Source organism: Serinus canaria, chromosome 1 (assembly GCF_022539315.1).
Source record: "Serinus canaria isolate serCan28SL12 chromosome 1, serCan2020, whole genome shotgun sequence".
NCBI classification, from domain to species: domain Eukaryota; kingdom Metazoa; phylum Chordata; class Aves; order Passeriformes; family Fringillidae; genus Serinus; species Serinus canaria.
Window position 1 is genome coordinate 81,341,463 of NC_066313.1, and position 20,517 is coordinate 81,361,979.

General features: G+C 39.5%; 1 protein-coding gene across 3 annotated transcripts in view; it reads right to left on the reverse strand.

The window, feature by feature from the left end:
- LOC103812325 (cohesin subunit SA-2-like) overlaps positions 1-20,494 on the reverse strand; it is a 57,876-nt gene extending 37,382 nt beyond the window's left edge. For all 3 annotated transcript variants that reach the window (XM_018908822.3, XM_050977557.1, XM_030234253.2), the window contains exons 1-11: positions 20,390-20,494; positions 20,103-20,270; positions 15,646-15,730; positions 14,882-15,028; positions 13,291-13,387; positions 12,212-12,288; positions 8,147-8,218; positions 6,204-6,408; positions 4,983-5,134; positions 3,678-3,751; positions 3,120-3,243 (exon numbers count right to left, since the gene is read on the reverse strand). In XM_018908822.3, the coding sequence (XP_018764367.1) occupies positions 3,120-3,243; positions 3,678-3,751; positions 4,983-5,134; positions 6,204-6,408; positions 8,147-8,218; positions 12,212-12,288; positions 13,291-13,387; positions 14,882-15,028; positions 15,646-15,730; positions 20,103-20,146 (1,077 nt within the window). In that variant the 5' untranslated portion in view covers positions 20,147-20,270; positions 20,390-20,494. The remainder of the gene's footprint in view (positions 1-3,119; positions 3,244-3,677; positions 3,752-4,982; positions 5,135-6,203; positions 6,409-8,146; positions 8,219-12,211; positions 12,289-13,290; positions 13,388-14,881; positions 15,029-15,645; positions 15,731-20,102; positions 20,271-20,389) is intronic.
- Between the last annotated feature and the right edge of the window lie 23 nt (positions 20,495-20,517).

Here is a 20,517-nt window from a genome sequence, read left to right on the forward strand (position 1 = left end):
CATTCAAAGGACAAAGCTTTAAATGGAACTAGGAAAGTTATTTTGATGATCCAACATAGAAAAATCATGTGTTCTGTAAATTTATAATGCTAAGCACATCAGCAGAGATACTAAGATGAACTGCAGGCTTTGAATCAGTCTCTTCATATTTCTTTCTTAATTCCTCTTGCTAACAATAGCAGGAAGAATAAACATGGAAATCCAAGAAAGGAGACCACCTACACACAGACTATCCATTGCTACAAGTTCCTGTTCACCTGCTTAGATGAAAAGCCAAGGATGATATCCAGTGGCAGGCTTTGACTAACAGTTTTGTTTAAGACAGCTTTTTGCTAAAAATATAAAAGGAAAGATCAACAGGTAACAATGTACACTGCTCTCTAATCTGCCCATGACACACCAGCAGTACTTATTCTGCATTATATTTTAAAGTATCTGAGGAAGAGACTGCTGCCCACACCTGCTGCTTCCTATCTGCCACAGCACTCACTCACAGACAGTCCCAAGGTGGCACCATCACTGCACACTGGCACAAACTCAGCTCAGTCAAGGTACTGCAAAACTGGCTTGGTTCTTTGGTTCCCTTGGTTCTCTGTCACAACACTCTGCTTGTGAATAGGGACTGAATTTGTGTGTGGGGAAAGGGACAGCAGTGTGCACTGCTTTGTTGAATGCTCATATAGCCCTTGGCACATGCCTGGTAATGTCATTTGTCAGTCAGGTGGAGTCAAGTGTAGGCCTGCAGACATAAAGTGTAACAGATTAAAGTGCACCATCTCCCTTCTGAGGTTTCTACCCAAAAGCTCTCAGTCACAACCCCCATGTATGTTCCTTTAAGTGCTGAGAAAATTAACTCTAGTAAATAGAAACATATAACTACTTCTGTTATTTTTCCTAAGTTATCATCTGCATTTTCCTTGCTTCTCCTTCTCAACCACCTTCCCTTTTTTAAATTCAACATTCCCCATAGTTTTGGAAGGATTTGAAGTAATGTTGAATGATCAAGAATATACCTTCAAGTTCTTTCAACAGCAGCATGAGCAAACACAAACACCCAGCCACTTTCTGCCCTCATCAGAACTACCATTCTAATCTTGACAAAAAACCTGCCTGCTTGGTCCTGCAAAGCTGTGACAGAGTGAAGGGGAATTATGTAAGCACATTTTCAGGATACTCTGAACATATAAACGGTGCCTCAGCTGTATCATGGCACATTTTGATCCTGACCTGATGACAGAAAACATCAGTAAAGTGGTGGGCAGCTCTAGTGACCTCAGAGAGCTCTGCACAGGCTCCAGCACTACTTGAACACATTCAGTTATGAGATTTCAGCCCCACCACTATCACAGAGATGGGGCCAGTCAATACAGGCTGGGACCTGGATGATTTTAAAGGACTGCTGAGTCAACACTTCCCAGATTATGAACTGGGAAGATCTACTTCTGAGTTACTCCTAGATAGTAAAGACAACCCAACTATCATTCGAAGCAAAACTGCTCTTCCTCCCCAGCCTTCCCAAACAAATCCATGACAGGATATAAAAAACACTGCTGTCCCTGTTGGTGCTGCAAAGCACAAAGCACAGCTAGGACTGCAGCCACCAGTAGTGGCACACTATCAGGTCTCAGTCAAATGCAGAATATGGAAGACAACTCACTTTATCCCACTCTGCTTGCATCTGCATTGCTTTCAGATAAAAAAAAGCCTTGGAAAAAAAAAAAAAAACTATTTCCAGTTTCCAGTAAATGGCACTGGGTGAGCTGCGTGCATTAATTAGAGACACCAGCTGTTAATCTTCACTGCAGAGTACTGCAAATGAAGACACATCTTCAAAAAACCCAGACTTTTTCTTTTGAGAATTCTCCAAACTGAACACGTACTAAAAAGACATTGTGATCAGATAAAATGTATGCAGGAACAAACGACAGCTCTTGATAGATCTGTCGCCCTAAAACCCCAAATGCCACTTTCAGAGGGAGGGCGCAAGCCGGGAAGCAGGAGCCTCGGGCGCCCCCTGCCGGCCCCATGGCAGAGTGCAACCTGATCCACCCAACACAAACATCGCCCGCAGCCGACACAAACAAATCCCGGCGTTTCAGCATCCACACAGGAGCCACAGGCACCTTCAAAGGCGGCCGGCAGAAGTACAGCGTGACGATTTCGCTAGTTAGCCGTTCCCGATAAACATTCCTATCCCCCTGAAGACCTTCATGCTTTTTCGAAGCAAGAGAAAAAGGGTGCTTTCACAGAAACACAGAAGAGTCAGGTTGGAAGGGACCACAATGGTGCATCTGGTCCATCTGGTTGGTTTGTCTGGTCCAACCTCCCTGCTCAAGCAGGGTCACCCCAGCACAGGATTGTGTCCAGACAGTTCTGAACATCTCCACTGAGATGCCCACAACCTCTATGGGCAATCTCCTCTAGGGAACAGTCACCCACACAGTAAAGAAGGTCTTCCTCATGTTCCAGGGCAACTTCCTGGGTATCAGTTTTTGCCCATTGCCTCTTGTTCTATTGCTTGGTGTTTTGGACTTACTCCTTTTGGCTTTTTTGCTTGTTAGTTTTGGTGGTATTTGGAGGATTTTTAAAAGTGCCTCTACTCAAGAGAAAAAATAAACTATAAGGAAAAGGAGAAAACCCTTTGGGAAACAGCTGGACTTCCTGTAAATATCTTCTGTATCTAACTCCAGATGAGAAATGCAACATTGAAGACTATTCTACTACAACAGAATTGTAGTAGACAATATTTATTTGTTCATTCTTTATAACCCTATACAAAATTTTAAATGTGGATCAAGCCTAAAAGCAGAATTTCAGTTAACATTTAATCCTCTCAAAAGACATAAGCCATATTATAGTTCAGAAATAACTCCCAATTCAATGACATTTAAATATAACTGCACATACAGGGATTCACACAGAACTGGAAAAAACGTTCAGTGTTATTTAGTGTTAAAATGGCTTTTAAAACCTGAAATGGGGAATAAAGTAAATTCTTATTGTACCACCACAGTCTTAAACATCTACTTTCAAGAATTTAAATGCTAGGATTCTTTCAAAAGAATTTAAAATAAAAAACCTAATGTACTGCCCTAAAGGAAAAACAAATTAAACTTTACCTTATCGTAGAGCATCCATCCAACATATTTTAAGTAGCTATCATTCAAAAAAGCATCTGGGTATGTTTTAATCCAGCTGCCAATTTCTTCAATGCAAGTTGCTCTGATCTCAGGGATAACATCACTGTGAAATTATAAAATTGTCATATTAATGCATTAAAAGTTAATTTAAAAACCAATTTTATTATTTGCAATAATTTTATATCCTGGAATTTCAAAAGCATGTATAATTCTAAATATTCCAAGTATATTCATAAAAATATTATAAGTTATTCTTCAATCAGTACTTATACCACTTTTAGCCACAAACTATTCTGCAATTCTGGATATCTTCTCATTCACAAATGCACTGCTCTACAAAACAGCAGGAAGAACTGAAAGAACACAACAGAGAGGTCCTTTTGGAAGCCCAGATTCTTAAAAACAATTTAACAGCTACACTTTCCTTGACACCATCGGTGCCTCTAGGATGTTTAACTTGATTCTCCTATCAGTACAATGTGAGCAGGAGTTTCTGGGGAATGCCGATACACGTCACAGCTTTATTTTCATTCTTACCGGTAACGGTTTAGAAACGTCCCTTTGAAAATATCATTCATCATGTTCTGTACCTCTAGAAGCTTATGCTCATACTGAAATACAAAGAGAGCTGAATGTTAATATTGGTCCCACAATTCACTACACATGAAAAATTTTCAACAGGGCCTTTGGAATACTATTGTGATGCAAACTGCTGGTGTTTACGAGGTACCAACATAAAATGAGGGGTCTGTAGCTGCACTAGCAACTGGCCTTTTTGTGGCTACAGACTGAGGAAAGATTTATTGGATACCAACTGCTAGCCTTGAGAAACAAGCTACTTGTTTGATACAGCGAGTCTTGATCTATCAGAAATCACACAAAAAGATACAGCACAACTATTAAGCGATTCTCATGCAGAGATCCAAATTCTCTCTTCATGTACTTGAACAGAGATGGAAAAAAGGCAGCCAAAGAAATTTTCAAAATACACAATGAGCCTATTAAAAAACCGAATCCCGAAAATTTAGGTAAGAATTTCTGAAAATCCAAGTCACCTAATAAAAATATTCTCTCATCAACAACATCAGGAAGGGTGACAAGTTTGGGTTTTCCCTCCAACACACCCATTTCCTCTGTCTTTGCCATAAGATCAAACTTACAATGATACTAAAATATCCTGTCTCAGCCAAAGAAGAAGGGTATTGTCTCAGAGAAGCCCACAGACACCTAAGGCTCAGAACAGAGGTAAGTGATTCTAAGGTCAGGAGACAAGGAACTATACCTGATGTTTATTCACCAAGTCACCCTCTCCCTCAAGCCACAGTTATTTTTACAGTTATAGCTCTGCCTCTGAGAGCTGAAAAGGAGCTGTCTTTGAGCAGGGAAGAAACAACAGAAACTGAAAAGCAAAAATTATACAGGACATCCCTGAAGTTCAATCCATTTTTGTAATGCATTACTTACAAAGAGATGACACTTAGTCTGTGTCCCTTTTGATTCATTGTTAAAACTTGGGCTTGTAATTTGTACATACAAAACTGCACTTCCATAACACTACTGAGAGAATGAAATTTTTGTGTAAATCCATATTTGTGTGAAGATCAAGAGCTAATAACGCCAATTTAGAAAAGCAACCAGTGGGACAGACATCACAGGTTAACAGCACATAGGGCAGTTGTTACCTTAGTCATGTTTGTACCACTTAATCCAGCCAGTCACACCTGCTCTGCACCATGCATTAGATAAACACATAAACCTCAGAGAACTGCAAGGACCCAAAAGCAAGCAGCCAGCAATCCTTTTACACTTTCACAAATCTCCCATACAACACACTTCCCTAACCTCTTTCCTTTTTCTCTCTAGCTGATCAAGTCTGTAACTGCTCCTCTTGCCACTTAGCCTCTTCTTCTCCACCTCATACAATCTTTGAGCATTGTGCTTGTTGACATCAAGGTTCAGATGGACACTTACAACTGCTGTCAGAAGTTTCATTGCTAAAAAAGAAACAAACCCAACACAATTAGCTTAGCTCAGCGACATGCAGCATAAATATATTCACCACTTTACCACAAAAAGGATATGGTTAGCCAAAACCAGTTTATATCAAAAATATGAATACCACTAGATTATAGTAATTTGCTTTAAAATACAGTGTTTCTTTTAAAGGCAGACAATGATCAAAAAGAGAAAATTAACTTCTATTTCTGGTGATTTAAAACTTTTGGTCAGAGTTCTGGTCAGAGAAGTAATTTACTGGGCAACTCTCTTGTAAGTTTATGTAACTCTGACTTTTCTGCAAAAGAATCTAGAATTGTGGAACAGCTGATTGTTGGTAATCAAAAAGAAAAAAATTGAAAAAACAGTGAGGCTGGCTCAGAAATTGCTGGGAATCTTAATATACTACTGGAATGGACAAAAATTCACATTCCTTTAAGGATTGCTGGATGGTTTGAACAGATTACAAGTCAGTTTTTTGAGCCCTTAAAGCAAACGGTGTACTTTAGAATAAATTGTATTTTAAGTGCTCTTTGCATGGCAAAGAGGGTATTTACTGGCTTTAGGGCAAAAAAGTAGTAGCTTTAGTACCATCAAGCTGCATGAAACAAAAATGTGTAACAAGCAACATTCTTTTTTTGCACAGAGACCACAAGAATAGCAGTTCTCCAAAGGAAGCTTCTTAAGGTGAAGCATCTACTGCAACCTCATCACATTAGTTAGTGGAGGGAGAAAAACAACAAAATAGAAAACCGTAAAAAATCAGTTACTGAAAAATATAATACTCAGAACAGCAAAATTCTGAAGTCGGTCATGTCAGGCATTAAAGATTTCTTCATAAAGAAAAAATTGTGTTAGATCTATCATATCTAAAGCATTCAAATTCAATTCAGATACACATGGGAACAAACAGTTTATATTACAGACATTCATATACACTAGGAGGAAGGTACTCTCAGTGAACAAGAGAACTGTTCCAGTAAACAGTTGTTCAATTTAGAGCAGTTTTGTTAGTACACAAGTCAATAAAACTCAGCACCTCTAGAGCAACTCTGCAAGTGATTTTACCTGCCAAAGTGCTTGTGTGCCTGAATGCTCTGACCATGGAATCTGCTAACCCTGTAAGCAATGAGATGATGGTGTCCATCAAGTAGTTATCAAACAGGATGCTGCACTGGCACTGCTGGACCAGCACTGCAATGAATTCACAGAAATTGGCCTTGAACTTCTTCCAATAGGGTCCTGTTCTGATCAGAGGGTAATCTTCATTGTTCTGCACAGGAGAGACAAGTTGAGAGGAAACACACTAATTAGTTCTGCTTGTGCATTCCCATCTCTCCCACCAAGCATCTGAGAGAGTTTTGCTGACAGACAGTTTCACTTCATCTCCTGTGACTTTTTTCATGGTTAGTATTCCAAAGTAGGAACAAGCAACTAGGACACAAGCAAGCAGAGAGACAAAATAAGTTTACTTGAGCTACACTGTCATAACAGCTCACTTTTGAAAGCAGTGTAAGCGAGGTAGCTGTGAACAGACAGGAGGGAGAAAGTGTGTGAAGGCAGAGCAGAGTAAGTTAACTTTCACTGGCATAAACCATGAGCACTCCTGGCTTATTCTACTTTCTCAGAGGTAGCAGTGCTTCCTATCCTTCCTCTTCCTGTAAAAGTATGGTAAAATCCAGGCAGAAAATTAAGTAAGTGAAAAGTGGAGACAAACAACTGTGGTGTGAACAGGACAGGACTATTCTCCTCAGTAGCAATGCCAGCCTGAGCAGTTTATCAGGCTAAAGCTTAATGCCAAATACTCAGTCATTCACCTATACCACCTGCATCTGGGTCTCCAAAAACCCCCAGAGAAACAGAAAGTGTGCAATACTTTTGGAATAATGTAAAAAGCAAGTTACAATAAAAACATAAGTGTCCACAGTATGGTTGATACTGCCAGGAGGGAAGCAGACAGAGGGAAGGTGAAACGACTTCTCACGCAAAGTAGTGGAAAGCACACTAGACAGACTCTGTAAATTTAAGCCTCAGACAGTGTGAACATTTCTTTCATGTACACCTCACAGATCCCAGGAATGGCTCAGAATGTGAATTTGCATCTTCATATTTCCATGTGTGAGCAGAGTCAAGGAACTCCAAAACTTCACTCACTGTGGAAAACCTCTTCCTTAAGGCTGGCCACTGCTTCACCAGTGGGCAAACACCTTCTCGGCCAATTCTAACACAGCATCACACTCAGCATAACATCCTGTGCTTCTAAAGTACACTTCATGCTCTTTTGTAACTATGTTTCCAACTCATAGGGGCTGCCTCTTTCTTTAAGGAGAAATGCCAATACAGGATGATCACCGGGCTGGCTGCAACCCAAAACACATCAGGAACTTCAAATATGCTCCTGACCAGGCTGTAAGAGTCAGTTCAGAGCCTAACAGTAGCAGTAAATGCCAAAACGAAAAGGGAAGTTTCCAGCAAGCCTCATTTAATGCTCCTTGATCATGACATGGACAGTAGAAAGACCATCTACAACTTCAGGAAATACCTACTTCATCACCATAGCTTACTCCTCAATCTGAAAAGCAGCACAAAACACACCAAGATGTCTCACTTTTTAAGAGCATTTTTACTGCCCATGTTTCTCACACTGGGATACTTTTTAATGGCAACATGCATGCTGTAACCATATACACAACAAGAAGGGCACACCACCTAAATTTAGGCACCTAACTTGGGATTCCCTTAGGTACCCTCTATAACCACTAAAGAAATACCTCTGCTTCTAGAAATCAAGTCAGATTAGGCCTCTAACACAGGCTCTTCCAGAAAACTATTCAAATCACTCAGCAGAGTGATGTGAGCTCCTGCTCTGACTCAACCAGGAAACGTTTCCTTCTTTCATACAGAGTTTATAGAAAGAGAAGAAAGTCAAAATGAAGTGCCAACAAGGAGTTCAGATAAATTCCCCACAGAAAAAGTTATACTACAGTTGTGGAAAACTACAACAGCCCTACCATGTCCACTGGCCAAGTAACTGTCAGGATCCAAGGATAGGCCATGAATTTCTTATACTGCAACCCAGTTTCCTGTAATGCAGGAGACAAAATTTTGAAAGCTTGTTAATGAAATGGCACAGGTAATTCATGGACAAAAGCATTACAAAACATGCAACATATTTCAAAGGCCTTTAGAATTTCAGCCAATGTGTGTCATAGGTGGCCCACACAAGCGAAAATACAACAAAAAACCTAAATCCGTCTCATCTGGGTTTTGTTGGAGTTTTTTTGGTTTTTTTTTAATAACCAATGACAAAAGAAAGACACACTTTTTATACAAAATCTGAGTTGTCTTGTTACTAATAGGAGACAACTTGTTTACAAAATTTAGAAGTAAACATACAAGGTATAATCCTCACTCTTAATTCTAAGATATGGCTCCTCAGCAAGTCTAAGTACATAACCTTTTCCAACATTTGGTATCTAGATGTAAAACATCTAAACCCTAACAGAAAACTTTCTGAGCTTTTCAAATTAGAGAAGAATGTTTTCAGCACTAGCGTGACTTGATTCAAGATGTTTTCCCAACTCTGCAAAACAAAAGGTATTAAATCTAGAGTTCTTTATCAGGTTCAGTGAAGCACAAGTATTTCTATCCCCCTCTGGCTGTACAGTTAAGCACCAAAGTTAACTCTTCCCTTCCTAAATGTCTAAGCAACAAAATGGGAAAGGAAAGAAAAACTACCTAAGAACAAAGAACTGCAAGAAGCAAATGTCACAAACAGGAACAAAAGCAGAAGAAACAGATTATCTCAAAGTAGAAGAAAAACAAAAAACAGTGTAAAGACAAGAATGTCTCATCACTGAGGAATACCACAGCTTACAAAGATGAAATAAATGCCTCAATGATCATATTAAAGCCATTCTCTGCTTCCAACATAAGTAAAAGTTTTCACAGAATTACAGAAATTGAGAGGGACTCTGAGATCATCTAATCCAACCTCACCTGCTCAAGCAAGGTCAGTCAGCATAGGCAGCCCAGTGCTGTGTGCAACCAGCACTTCTGCTCTCAACTCCTGGAAATGGGGTTAGAAAAACTAAAGCAATTTTAAGAGGCAAGCAGCCCTTCTCTGTGACCAAGCAGGTCACATACTCATTCCATTTCCCTCATTACGAGGCCCTGAAGGTCCTGTGAACCAAGCAGACAAATCAAACAGATTAACTTCCCTCCCTCACAGTCTCTCGGCTCCTGGGTGCCAGACCAATCACTCCCTTCCTTACCAACCTTGTAGGTCCCAGGCAATCAGCCAGGCAGGTGGTGGCAATGACCCAGTCAGAGAACAGGGAAGCATCATAGCACCCAGAGCACTGTCAACAAAGTCAAGGTACTGCAAGGTCTAAGTGGTGAACTCTGACCACAGCTCCTGCTGGACAGTGAGACCTGAGCTATATCATACATTCTATATTATGCTGTTATATTGATTCTGCTTATAGAAATCCTGTGCCATTTTAATCATAAATTCTGCTCTATACTAATAATAACATACTGTTAAGAAATAAGCTTTAATTTTAACTACAATTGGTGCCATCATCATTCTGTCAAGGATGCCTCAAAGTACAGGTCTTTTCCCTCAGTGTCAGGTGATGCCGTGAGCAGTCAAAGAATATTTTCAGAGACTCCACAACCTCTCTTGGCAACGTGTTCCACTGTTTGACCATTCTCTCAGTAGAAGTTTTCTTGTGTTCAGGTAAAATTTTGTCCATTTTAGTTTGCACCCACTGCCCTTCTCTGCGCTCACCATCTCACTGCACAGCATTGAGAGGAGCTGTGCTTCCTCCTTGTCCTTCTGCCACAATCAGGTGTTTTATGGACCAGATTCCTTTGAGACAGTTTCTTTCCAGACTGAACAGGCTCAACTCCCTCAGCCTCTCCCCATATCAAAGATCATAAATCATCCTTGTGGCCCTTCTAGCCTCACTCCAGTAAACCCCTCTCTCTCTTGTTCTGTAAGGTCCAGATCTTGACTCAGCACTCCAGATGAGTCTCAGCAGTAGGAGCAGAGAGGAAAGATCATCTCCCAAGACCTGCTGGCAATGCTCTGCCTAAGGAAGGCCAGAGGTTGTTGGCCAACTTTGCAGCAAGGGTGCGTTGCTGGCTCATGTTCATTTTGTCATCCACACCAAGATCCTACTCAGAAGAGCTGTTTTCCAATCAATCAGCCCCCAGTGTGTAAGTGGTGCACAGGGTTATTCATTCCCAGGTTCTTAGGGCTTCCTGTTGTAGAATTTCATGAGGTTTCCCTCTGCCAAACTCTCTAGTCTGTTGAGGGTCCCTCTGAACAGCAGAACACCTGATTTGGCAGCTAATCCTCCCAATTTTGCATAATCTGAAAATTTGCTAAGAGTAAACTCTGCCCCGGTGTCCTGGTCATTATTAAATATGTAAAACAGCATTGGCCCCAATATCAAGCTGGGGTTCAGCACTAGTGACTAGCCTCCAACTGGACCTTTTGCTACTGATCATTCCCCCACGGGCCTGGCTGTTCCACGAGTTTTCAGTCCACCTCACTGACCATTTAACTAACTCATACTTCACCCCCATGTCCATGAGGATGTTAGGAATTCTTTTCTTGCCATACTGAACTCTATTAACATTTCCCACTAACATTAGTAAGAATTCTAGGAGGAAGTACTGGTACAAAGATATAGTGCTGCAATTAATTAAATGAACAGCAACGCCATGGTTGAATCACTGAAATCATCACAAATGAATCCTCTTAATGCTAGAAACAAAGAATAAAAATTCAAAGGCAAGATGATATTGAGCAAATATCCAGCAGTGTCTTCCACTCTCATTACTACTTTCACTATTACTGTCATTAGTTTTCAAAAAATGGTTTTGAAATCCCAGTAGTCCCATTTGGCACTCCTTCTCAACTAACCTAAACCACTAACTTACAATTACATCTTATTTATGGAAAAGATAAGAGAGAACTTACTTTCTTTACAGAGCATGGAGAATACAGCTTCTAAGGCAACTGCAGAACCTGCCTTTTTGCCCACAAAGACAGGTGAAAAAGTTACAGAGCTGTAAAATTTCCACGCTGACAGTAAAAATAATCATATCTTTCTGTCTGCCAGATGCCTGCACTATCCTGAGTGTTATCAGGGCTAATTTAGTTGGCAAAGAAGTGCCAGACTACTAATTCATGTAGCCAGACACATACAGGTTCATTTCTGTCAAAAAATTAGCCCAAGTGCTACTACACTTTTAAAATGAAGAAAACCATGTTGGCAAATTCATTCTCTGTGGGAATTTCTATAGCAGCTGGTCTTTGAGAGATGCTCAATTAAAACAAGGCTGATGGCTGCTGCTTGACAAATCAATTCAGAAGTGACAAATATAAGGGGGAAAAAAGCATGGAAGCAACTGTGAAAGCACTGCAGAAAATTTAATGTTGCCATAATTAGTCAAGGAGAAGTCAAGCAGTGAAACAGCATTGTAAAGCTACATGTTTTTCTTAACAATCCACAAGAAATTAAATACTCACTACTGTTTTCACAATTATCTAAAAATCTGAAATATATTTTTCTTCTTCCATATAACATAATACAGTTATTAAAAATTATACTTGTCAATAAAGCAAAATTAAGATATTCAAATAAAGTATCAGCTAAAAATAGCTTTTAATTAATTAATCAGTAATCCATATTACTATTTTTAAAGGACCTATGAACCAAATACCAAAGGAACCATTGACCTGCTGCAGTGCTGGATTATATCTACCTCTATAAAGTCATTATCAAAAGAAATCCCAAGAGAAAGATTCAGGAAGGCTGCAGTCAGAAAGCCCTAATAAAACTCTCAAAATAAAAGTAACTAAAAAAACCCATCTCCTGCTGCTGCTAAAATGGGTCATTATGACAACAAATTTCTCTTGCAAAAAACCAGGTTTATTTTACTAAACTGATGAAGAGGTACAGAGCTCCTGATAAGCAACAGGAATTCCATCCGGTTTGGCTGCTAAGGTAGAGCCTATTGTTAATATAAAAAAAAACTTGCAAAATCAAAGTTGCACCTACCTTATCAAAGGTCTCTGTCATTTTTTGCATGACATCTTTTTTGTACAAACTTTGAAACATCTCTGCTGTTACCATGCCTAAAAAAAGTAGAGTTTTTAAAAGAATTACTGACAACTCTATAATATTAGTCAAGTCCAAACCACAATAAGAACTTTATTAAATTTAGAAACACTGAAGACAGGGGAATTCTGTTTTATTTATGTACACTGGTACAGGCAACATATACATAAAGAGACACATAAATTAATCGATAGGGAAAAGTATTGATGAACCAAAACTGAAAATCCCATTAGACAAGTCTGCTCTGTGCTGTCTGGAAAGACTATTTTCTCTGTTCATTTATTTACTTCAAGGATTGACTAAAATTTTGCCCACAGGTCAAACCCAGTCAAAAGCCCCAAAGCACTTCTCATAAGAGAAAGCACATTAGTCAAAGACCTAGGGAAAAAAAAAAAAAAAGTATGTTTCTAGCTGCTTAAAACACTCAGAAGTTTCAAACTAACAGGACAGTCTTCTTAAATCTCTTACTTGCCATCCTGAACATTTCACTAGCAGACTGTCCCCAGAAGGCAGTGCTTCAATGTTTGTTATGAAACAGATAGCTTCACAACTCTCTAGTAAAAGCAATAGCAATGAGGCAAGAGATTGCTTTCCTAGCCACCAAAGCAGGGAGCTGAATTTGCTAGCTGCTTATTTTCAAACAAGGATACTAGCAAAACAAAAGATACCAGGAAATATAAAACAAATGCCAACTGAAACACTGGATTTTAATTAGAGCCCTCATCAAAAGCACTGTCCCTATGTGAGGATTCTCCAAAGCAATGTGACATGCCACTTCAGAAAACTGACCCTGCAAACCTTGTTCAAATACAACTCTCAGAGCTGGAATGCTGCTAGCACAAAGAATTTCACCAGCAGCATTCTTTTCTATTTTGCCTGCCCATCTGGAGTTCGTCTTAACGAACACTACAGATCATAAGTTCATGATTTACTGCAGAGAAAAACTCCATTTCAAAAAGCACACTTCAGACTCCTCTCCCACACAGACAGTGGAAGAGGCTGCAAAGAAGGTAAATTACCTTGACAGCCTGAGCACTGAATGAAGAAGTTGATGAGATCCAGAAGTGCCACATTCCTGTCTTGTTTATAAGCTTCAACCCAGTCAACTACTACAGACTAGAAGAGATTAAAGAAGCTCATTAGTCAGGAGATGAACACAGTTTGCTGCACTCCACTGAAGATACCCACAATAAAGACAAAAACTAACACTGCTCCATCTCCATTAAATTACAAAACCAAGAATAAACTCCAAGCAATTCTCTTCCATTTCTAGTAGTTTAAAAGACTCTTTCAAGTCTTAAACTGCTTCAGACAATGTTGTTTTTCACAGATGCTTTGCTTCCTGTTAACAGGGAAAATTACCACAGTTTTAATAAATGTAATAGAAAGAAAAATAAAAAAGTTGTCCTCCTGAGCTCTTGATTGCAGTGAGGTAACAATTTAATTTAAAAACAAAGAAATAAACACAAACAACAAAAAACCCAAACACACATTTAACCTCTGCACCATCTAATAATTAGTATTAAATCCTACCAGCAATTTTCCGTGGAAGTTCTCTTTTTCTCTAGGACTTGATTTGTGCAGTAGGTCTGAAACAGTTCACATACTAACATAAGCCAAAAAACTACTCCAAATTTCATTTCTAGGGTAGTACAGTCTACAGCCTGTAAGTGACATGGGTCTCCTGGGACAAGCCATCCAGGCTTCAACACACCAGGAGTGCCACACAGGTCTAATAAATTTCAGCAGCAACAGAACTCAAGCCCTGCTGCCTTTCCAAGACGTACCCATGATGGTTGGCACAGCAGAAGCCAAGCTCTTCAGGAAGCTCTACTGAAGTTACCCCAGCTGTAGCACAAAGGTTTCACATCCAAAACATAAATGTACTTTTCACGCAGGTGCACACACACATGCGCACACACACACACTCTTTGCTTGCAAACACTACACACTACAGACATATCTATAACTCCACATAAGATATTTGGGGCTCCAGATTTTATACATATATACAAAGATAATATTTACATGTGCTTACAGAATATGGGGAGGTGGGCTTCCTCACATTGAAGAAAATTGCTAACTATATAGATGAACAGGGAACCTGCCTATTATACAAGCTGCTGGCAAATTGCATTGGAATGAAGGTAAAAGATTAACAGTAGAAGGTAATCACAGGGGGAAAAAAAGGAAAAAAAAGGGGAAAAAGGGGGGAAAAAGAAAAATGAAAAAAATGAAAAAAAATAAACAAAACCTGATTTTTCAGAATTCTGGACAAATAAAATTTGCTATTGATTAATCTTTTCCACTTTTTTAAAATAATTATGTTTTATATTAATGTTTATTATGTTTTATATTAAGGCATTGTAGACTGGTTTAGGTACAGTTTCCTTCCTCTTTTTAAATATCTGACAGTTACCTCTTCACTAATTTCTTGAAGCTGCAAGATGTTCTTTCCAAGAGCCACACTCTCAGCAGTTTTCCAATCGAACATGTTTCTCCCCCAGCTAAGCCAAAATTTAAATGTTCCACAGCACAAATAATGGAAATGACCACTGTTTATTCATCTTCCCTCCACCAAGTGCTTTCAGAACTCAGTGCTGGGAATACCTGCATGGCCTGCTTCCCCATGCTAACCACTTCGAACAAGGTAACTGCCTCCACCACTTCTCCATTCTGCAGCTGGCTCACTCTTCTGCTAGCAGTAGAATTCCTTCTTATGTTTTCACACTGCTCTCGGACCTTCCGCTTCTCTCTCTGAAACGAGTCAAGTAAACACAGTATGTGAGAAAAAACAACATACAACAGGCATTCATAGACACAAGTTTATTTCACTCTTATTGTAAACACTTCCCCAGGCTGCTCAGTTTTATGCCCCACAGACCCCAACAATTCCTTACCAAATACGACCATACCAAAAGGAGATGAAAGTAAGGATTTATCAGTTTGAATTTCACTATTAACAATGAGTCAAAAGCATAGGAAGATACAACAGGAAAGAAGTTTTTGTACAGTTGCACACTAGCCAGAAGGCAGTTTTCAGTGGCAGCTGTCATTTCTGAAGAATAGAAAGCAAGCACAGAAATGCTTCTACATCTTTTCCCTCACAGGTTAAACTGACTACCTGCAAATTAACAGCTGCACACAAAGCTCAGAAAAGAAGAGCAATGCTGAAATGAACTGACCATTCAAAAGCCAGCACTGAGGCTCTGCTGCCAATAGAATTTTAGGGTCAAGCTGTATCCACGACCAACTTTTAGATGCACTGTGATTGCTGCATGCAACACTCAATTTTGTAATAACCAAATGAGATGCAAAATAAACTCCACAATTTAAAAGAATTAATACTTTTAAAAGCTTTAAAATTGACTTACTGGTCTTTTCAGGTTGCCATTTCTCACACAGGTGCCATTCTGAGCAGGAGACTCAGGCACAGTCTCATCATGGACAGCATTCTCTCTAAGGTGTAATAAACATGTTGAAGGAGTTAGCAGCAAGCACTCAGAACTACACACTTCAGGACAAAGCCACAAGAAAATAAAACCAAATACATGCATTTTAGGATTTTTTAATTTGTTTTTTGGAAGTGGTGACATTTTTTCACTTAAAGCCAAACAGTTAACTTGAAAAGTACAACAGAAATTTGGGGCCTTTTTCAGACTACTGGCTTTCCTGTAAGATATGCAGATAATTAGAAAACCAGCAAAGCTATCAAAGGTATCAAGGAAGTATAAAGTAAGTAAATGAAATAGAAAGCTGATGTTGACTTAATGCAGCCTTTGTTGACTTAAGAGCTTTGCACCATGAACCAGTAACACAAGTAGGCATTCACTCTGTGGGTGCCCTAAGCTAAACAAGGCACTAACATTTGATGCATCGACATTTTAAAATGAAAGAAATTGGTTTACTTTGTTTATAAAACATGCTGAAGAAAAAAGACACATAAAAAACTTCATTTTCAAGTCATTGCTAATATCATGGAGGAACAATTGTATAAAGAAAGATGCACCTTCTGGGAGATCTGAAGCCATACATTTATCTGCAATGAAACCATGCCATTTTTCATCATTCCCAATGCTAACAATGTGCTTTGCCAAAGGTCATGTTTGAGTAGACGAGCTGGATCCCACTTGTGCAGCAGGTCCAGTACTGGAAGCTGGCTGCAATGGCCTCCTTTAAACTACAGTGGCCAGGACATGAAGCCAGTTGACTTGTACTACAGGAAGGCACAGAAAGAAAGTAAATATGAGAGTGTACAATTACTTCTATTTTCATGATACTATGGCAACAAGAGAGTGTACTAACACAAGTGACCACAAACAAAAAAAACCAGAGGGTTACACTATCAGATACGGTCAAGTCTCCACTATCCAGCGTTGGCTAACACAGATGGAGAATTAACTGTTCTACAGATAGAGAGCCAGCTCAACTCCACCTAGGTTTATCAATGCCAGATAAGCCTTTTTATCATTCTTCCTCCCACAATTATTCAATTGTTTTGCAAAGCAAATTCTGAGACTAAATAGCATCAACTGCAGGACCTAGGTCCCGACATTATTTTGTTGGAAAGAGTAGACAAGCTTTACTTAAACATGTCTCTGTTTACTTTTTTGATCTACTGCAGCACTTCAAAAAGTGATGTAGAATGAGGCTTCCAAAGACTCCTATAAAAATTCTACAGAAATATAAAATTGTACCAAAATATATAAAATTTCTAAATACAATTATGCATATGCTTACCTTCTCTACAGAGAAATGAAACTTAAAATCTGTTAATTATTCGCTATAGAAAAGTTCAAAACATGCCACAGTGTTTGATAGATGGAAGGAAAGAATTTAATTCGGAATGAACCAATCCTTATACCAACTGTCTGGACTTCTGCATGTGAAGAGTGGGATTAACTGTAGCTCCCAGCTGAGTCAGCATTCTATAAGAAATCATTCACAAAATTTTTCAATTGTCTTCTTTGATTTAAAATTGCAAGCCACAGAGATTAAGTAGCCCAAGTACTAAGAGAGACTTCCCAGCTGAAAAGAACAAACAGCAAGGGACAGCAACATGTATTGCTTTTCTGATGCCAGTTTGCTCTTCACAGATCCTTCTACAGACCACAAAACCAAAAAGAATCCAAACATGTTTGGCAAGGAGCTGTTTCTCCTATGTGGTTAAATCCTTTTACTCTTGATTTCAAAGCAGAATGCATCACTGTGGGGCTGGGCTAACAGGTTCTTACTTGCACTGTTTCACAGGAACTGCAACTCAAGTGCCAGCCAACACTGCAATAACATGGGTTACCAGTTTCTGCATTGTACCTCAACATAACACTCAACACACCTTCAAAACCTTTTCTGAAGTGTTTACAAGTACTATTTAGCAACTTACTCCATCCCAGGATGAAGATAAATGCACTGCATTTGATTATAGCAACTATATTTGAGTCCAAGTTGGTTTAAAACATTTAAATAATTCAAAAATCAGAACTGCCACAGGACAGTTCCGTCAAGGACTTGTCTGATCATGTACTGCTTTTAGTGTCTCTGTGTAGAATATACTTCTTTGAAGGTTTAATTCATGCCTCTCTTTCCCAAGAACATCCTGAAGGACAACTCTCTGAACAGTATCTACTGGCCTTGTGCTACTTGTTTCATTTCTTATGCCAGACAAAATGTACTTGTAGCAAAAGAGGCCCAGAAAAGTAAGGAAACGTCTGGCATATGGCACAGCGTGTTACCAAAGCTCAGCAAAACCTCCAAAAGTGGGAAGACCACAGACCTATAGTTCCCTCATGCCGGGCCAAATAAATGCCAAATAAAACATATCTGGGGTGAGACCTGTTAGAGTAACTGTTACATATGCAACTAAACATCTATCTTAAGCACTCAACAAATGTAACTAAACACTAAATACTAATATTAAAAAGCCATTTTGTTTCTTAACTGTTTCGGTTATCATTGCACCACAGCACATAACTATGCCTCAGGAAGCACTGGGCAACAACAGACAACTTCCACAAAAGTAGAAGTTTTTTTTTTAAATCCAGATACTACTAATTTTCATGTTTCTCCTTTCTCCTCTCTCTCTTTTTTTTCCCTTTTTTTTTTTTTTTTTTTTTTTTTTTTTTTTTTAAGGCAGGTGCAAACATTTGCAGAAACTAGACCAGCACCTGGAAACTGAACCCCATCAAACCACTGAGCAATTAAATGGGATATTTAAATGGAACTTTCATTTGCACAACTACATTTCTGTTGAAGAAACTGTTAAAAGAATTAAGACATCCTCTTATCTTCTTAAGCAGAAAATAGGTATTACTGTACCTGGTTGGGGAAGACATGGGGGTCACTTCTGCAGCGATCCCAATATCCCAATACATGTCTCCATTTAACATCTCAACTATAAGAGTGCAATGGTAGGTTTGGCAAATTTTGAACTTGTTTGGGGTTTTTTTCCCCCTCCCTTTGTTATTCTACACCATGTTGAGCACTTCTGCATGCTTCATGCACTGGAAGAAACAGTTCTCAGCCATTTAGTTGCTTCCATCAGCAACCATTAAGAAAGCATAAGCAGAAGACCATTTCTATTTCCACCTTTATACCCTGTTATGTATGGCTCAGAGACTCATTTTTATCTTGTGTTCCTGCCACAATATTGTCCTTTCACTAGCACTTAAAGTAGTACTTATAAAACAACTTGAAGTACGAAGGAAGCCAAGTCCCACATCCAATCCTCAGACACAATACTACTGTGATAACGTCTGAATTCAGTTTTCTTATCTTAATAAACATTTAGAATAGATCTGGTGACTCACACTTGAAAAGAAAACTACCTCTTTACCAAGGAGGCAATATATTCCTTTTGTTGTGTAAAAGGAACAATTAAGCTATGCTACTGAAAGAATTCTACTTGTAAATTTTTTAAATTATAAATTTCAAAACAACTGGTTCATCTCTTAAAAGCAATATAAGAAGCTCCAATAAGCAACTGCCATGTGCCCGCCTAACACTTCTGAAGGTAAAAGGCTGATTCCAGATGAAACATACTGGAATGGACATATGGGAATTACGCATGTCATCATGGGCTACAACTCTCAGCTTTCGTTAGAACATAATGAAGCAAAACACACGGAACAAACAGGCCCAGAACATGACAGGATCAGGAAAGACTGGGCTGCAATGAGTTCAAAGCACTCAACAGAGGATATCTAAGAAGGTTCACTCTTTGAAAACAAACAAGAAATGCCTAAATGTTGTAACTTTACCTTTTATTTATTTATATTTATTCTAGTAGAACTTCCAGTTGCCATTGTGGAAACAATTATATGAATACTTTATCTCATCTCAACAAATGACTAACAAATACATTATAAAAGGAAGAAGACATGATGGCTCCCTGATAAAAACAATACAAAATATATAGAAGCAATGCCCCCATCAATGCCTACAGGGAGCTTGCAGATTACTTAGCACTCTTCCCCCTCAGCATCCCCAAATTCTCCAATGAAGGGAACACATACACTGATAATGAATCTGCCCCTTTTTTTGTAAGGTAAGGGTGCACATTAGCAGTGTGGTGAATAAGGCACAAAAAAGCTTGCAAAGCCAAGCTCCCTGTCAAACAGTATAAAAGACTACACTAAGGAGATGCTAAATAGTGCACGAAAGGAAACAAAATGAAGATATTATTACAAAGCACAATGCACAGTAAACCCCTTTTTTCCCCTTTCCCCCCAAGGTGACACACTACAGATTATCGTGGTGTCTGCAGGGCACAAACCCAAGGGACAGCACCCGAATTTACCCACGGATTTTGCAGGCAACCTGTGTCAGGTCTTACTTTTGGCTGGGAAGGTTACTGGCTGCGTTGGGCTCGGCTATCATTTCCTCTACATTATTTCAGCAGCACAAACAAGCTGTCACGACGTTCTGAGGAAACTTCACCCAAATCGAGAGTGTTAAAACTTAACAACCCTTCGGCTTTTACGGGCGGAACAGCGGCCGAAAACTGTCAAGAAAGGCACACAAAGAGACTTAATTCCATGCAAACCAGGGCAGACACAGTCCTCCCCCTCCATCCCCCGCCCGGCAGCAAAAGAGGATGAAACAGAAAGAAATTAAACCTACCGACAACGCCGCCGTCCCTCCCTAGCGCTGCCCAGCGCTGTCGGCCCGGGGCCGGCGTCAATCACGGCGGCCGCTGGGCCCGGCAGGGGCGGGGAGCGCTGTCACATGGGCGGCGGCGGCGCTTCCGC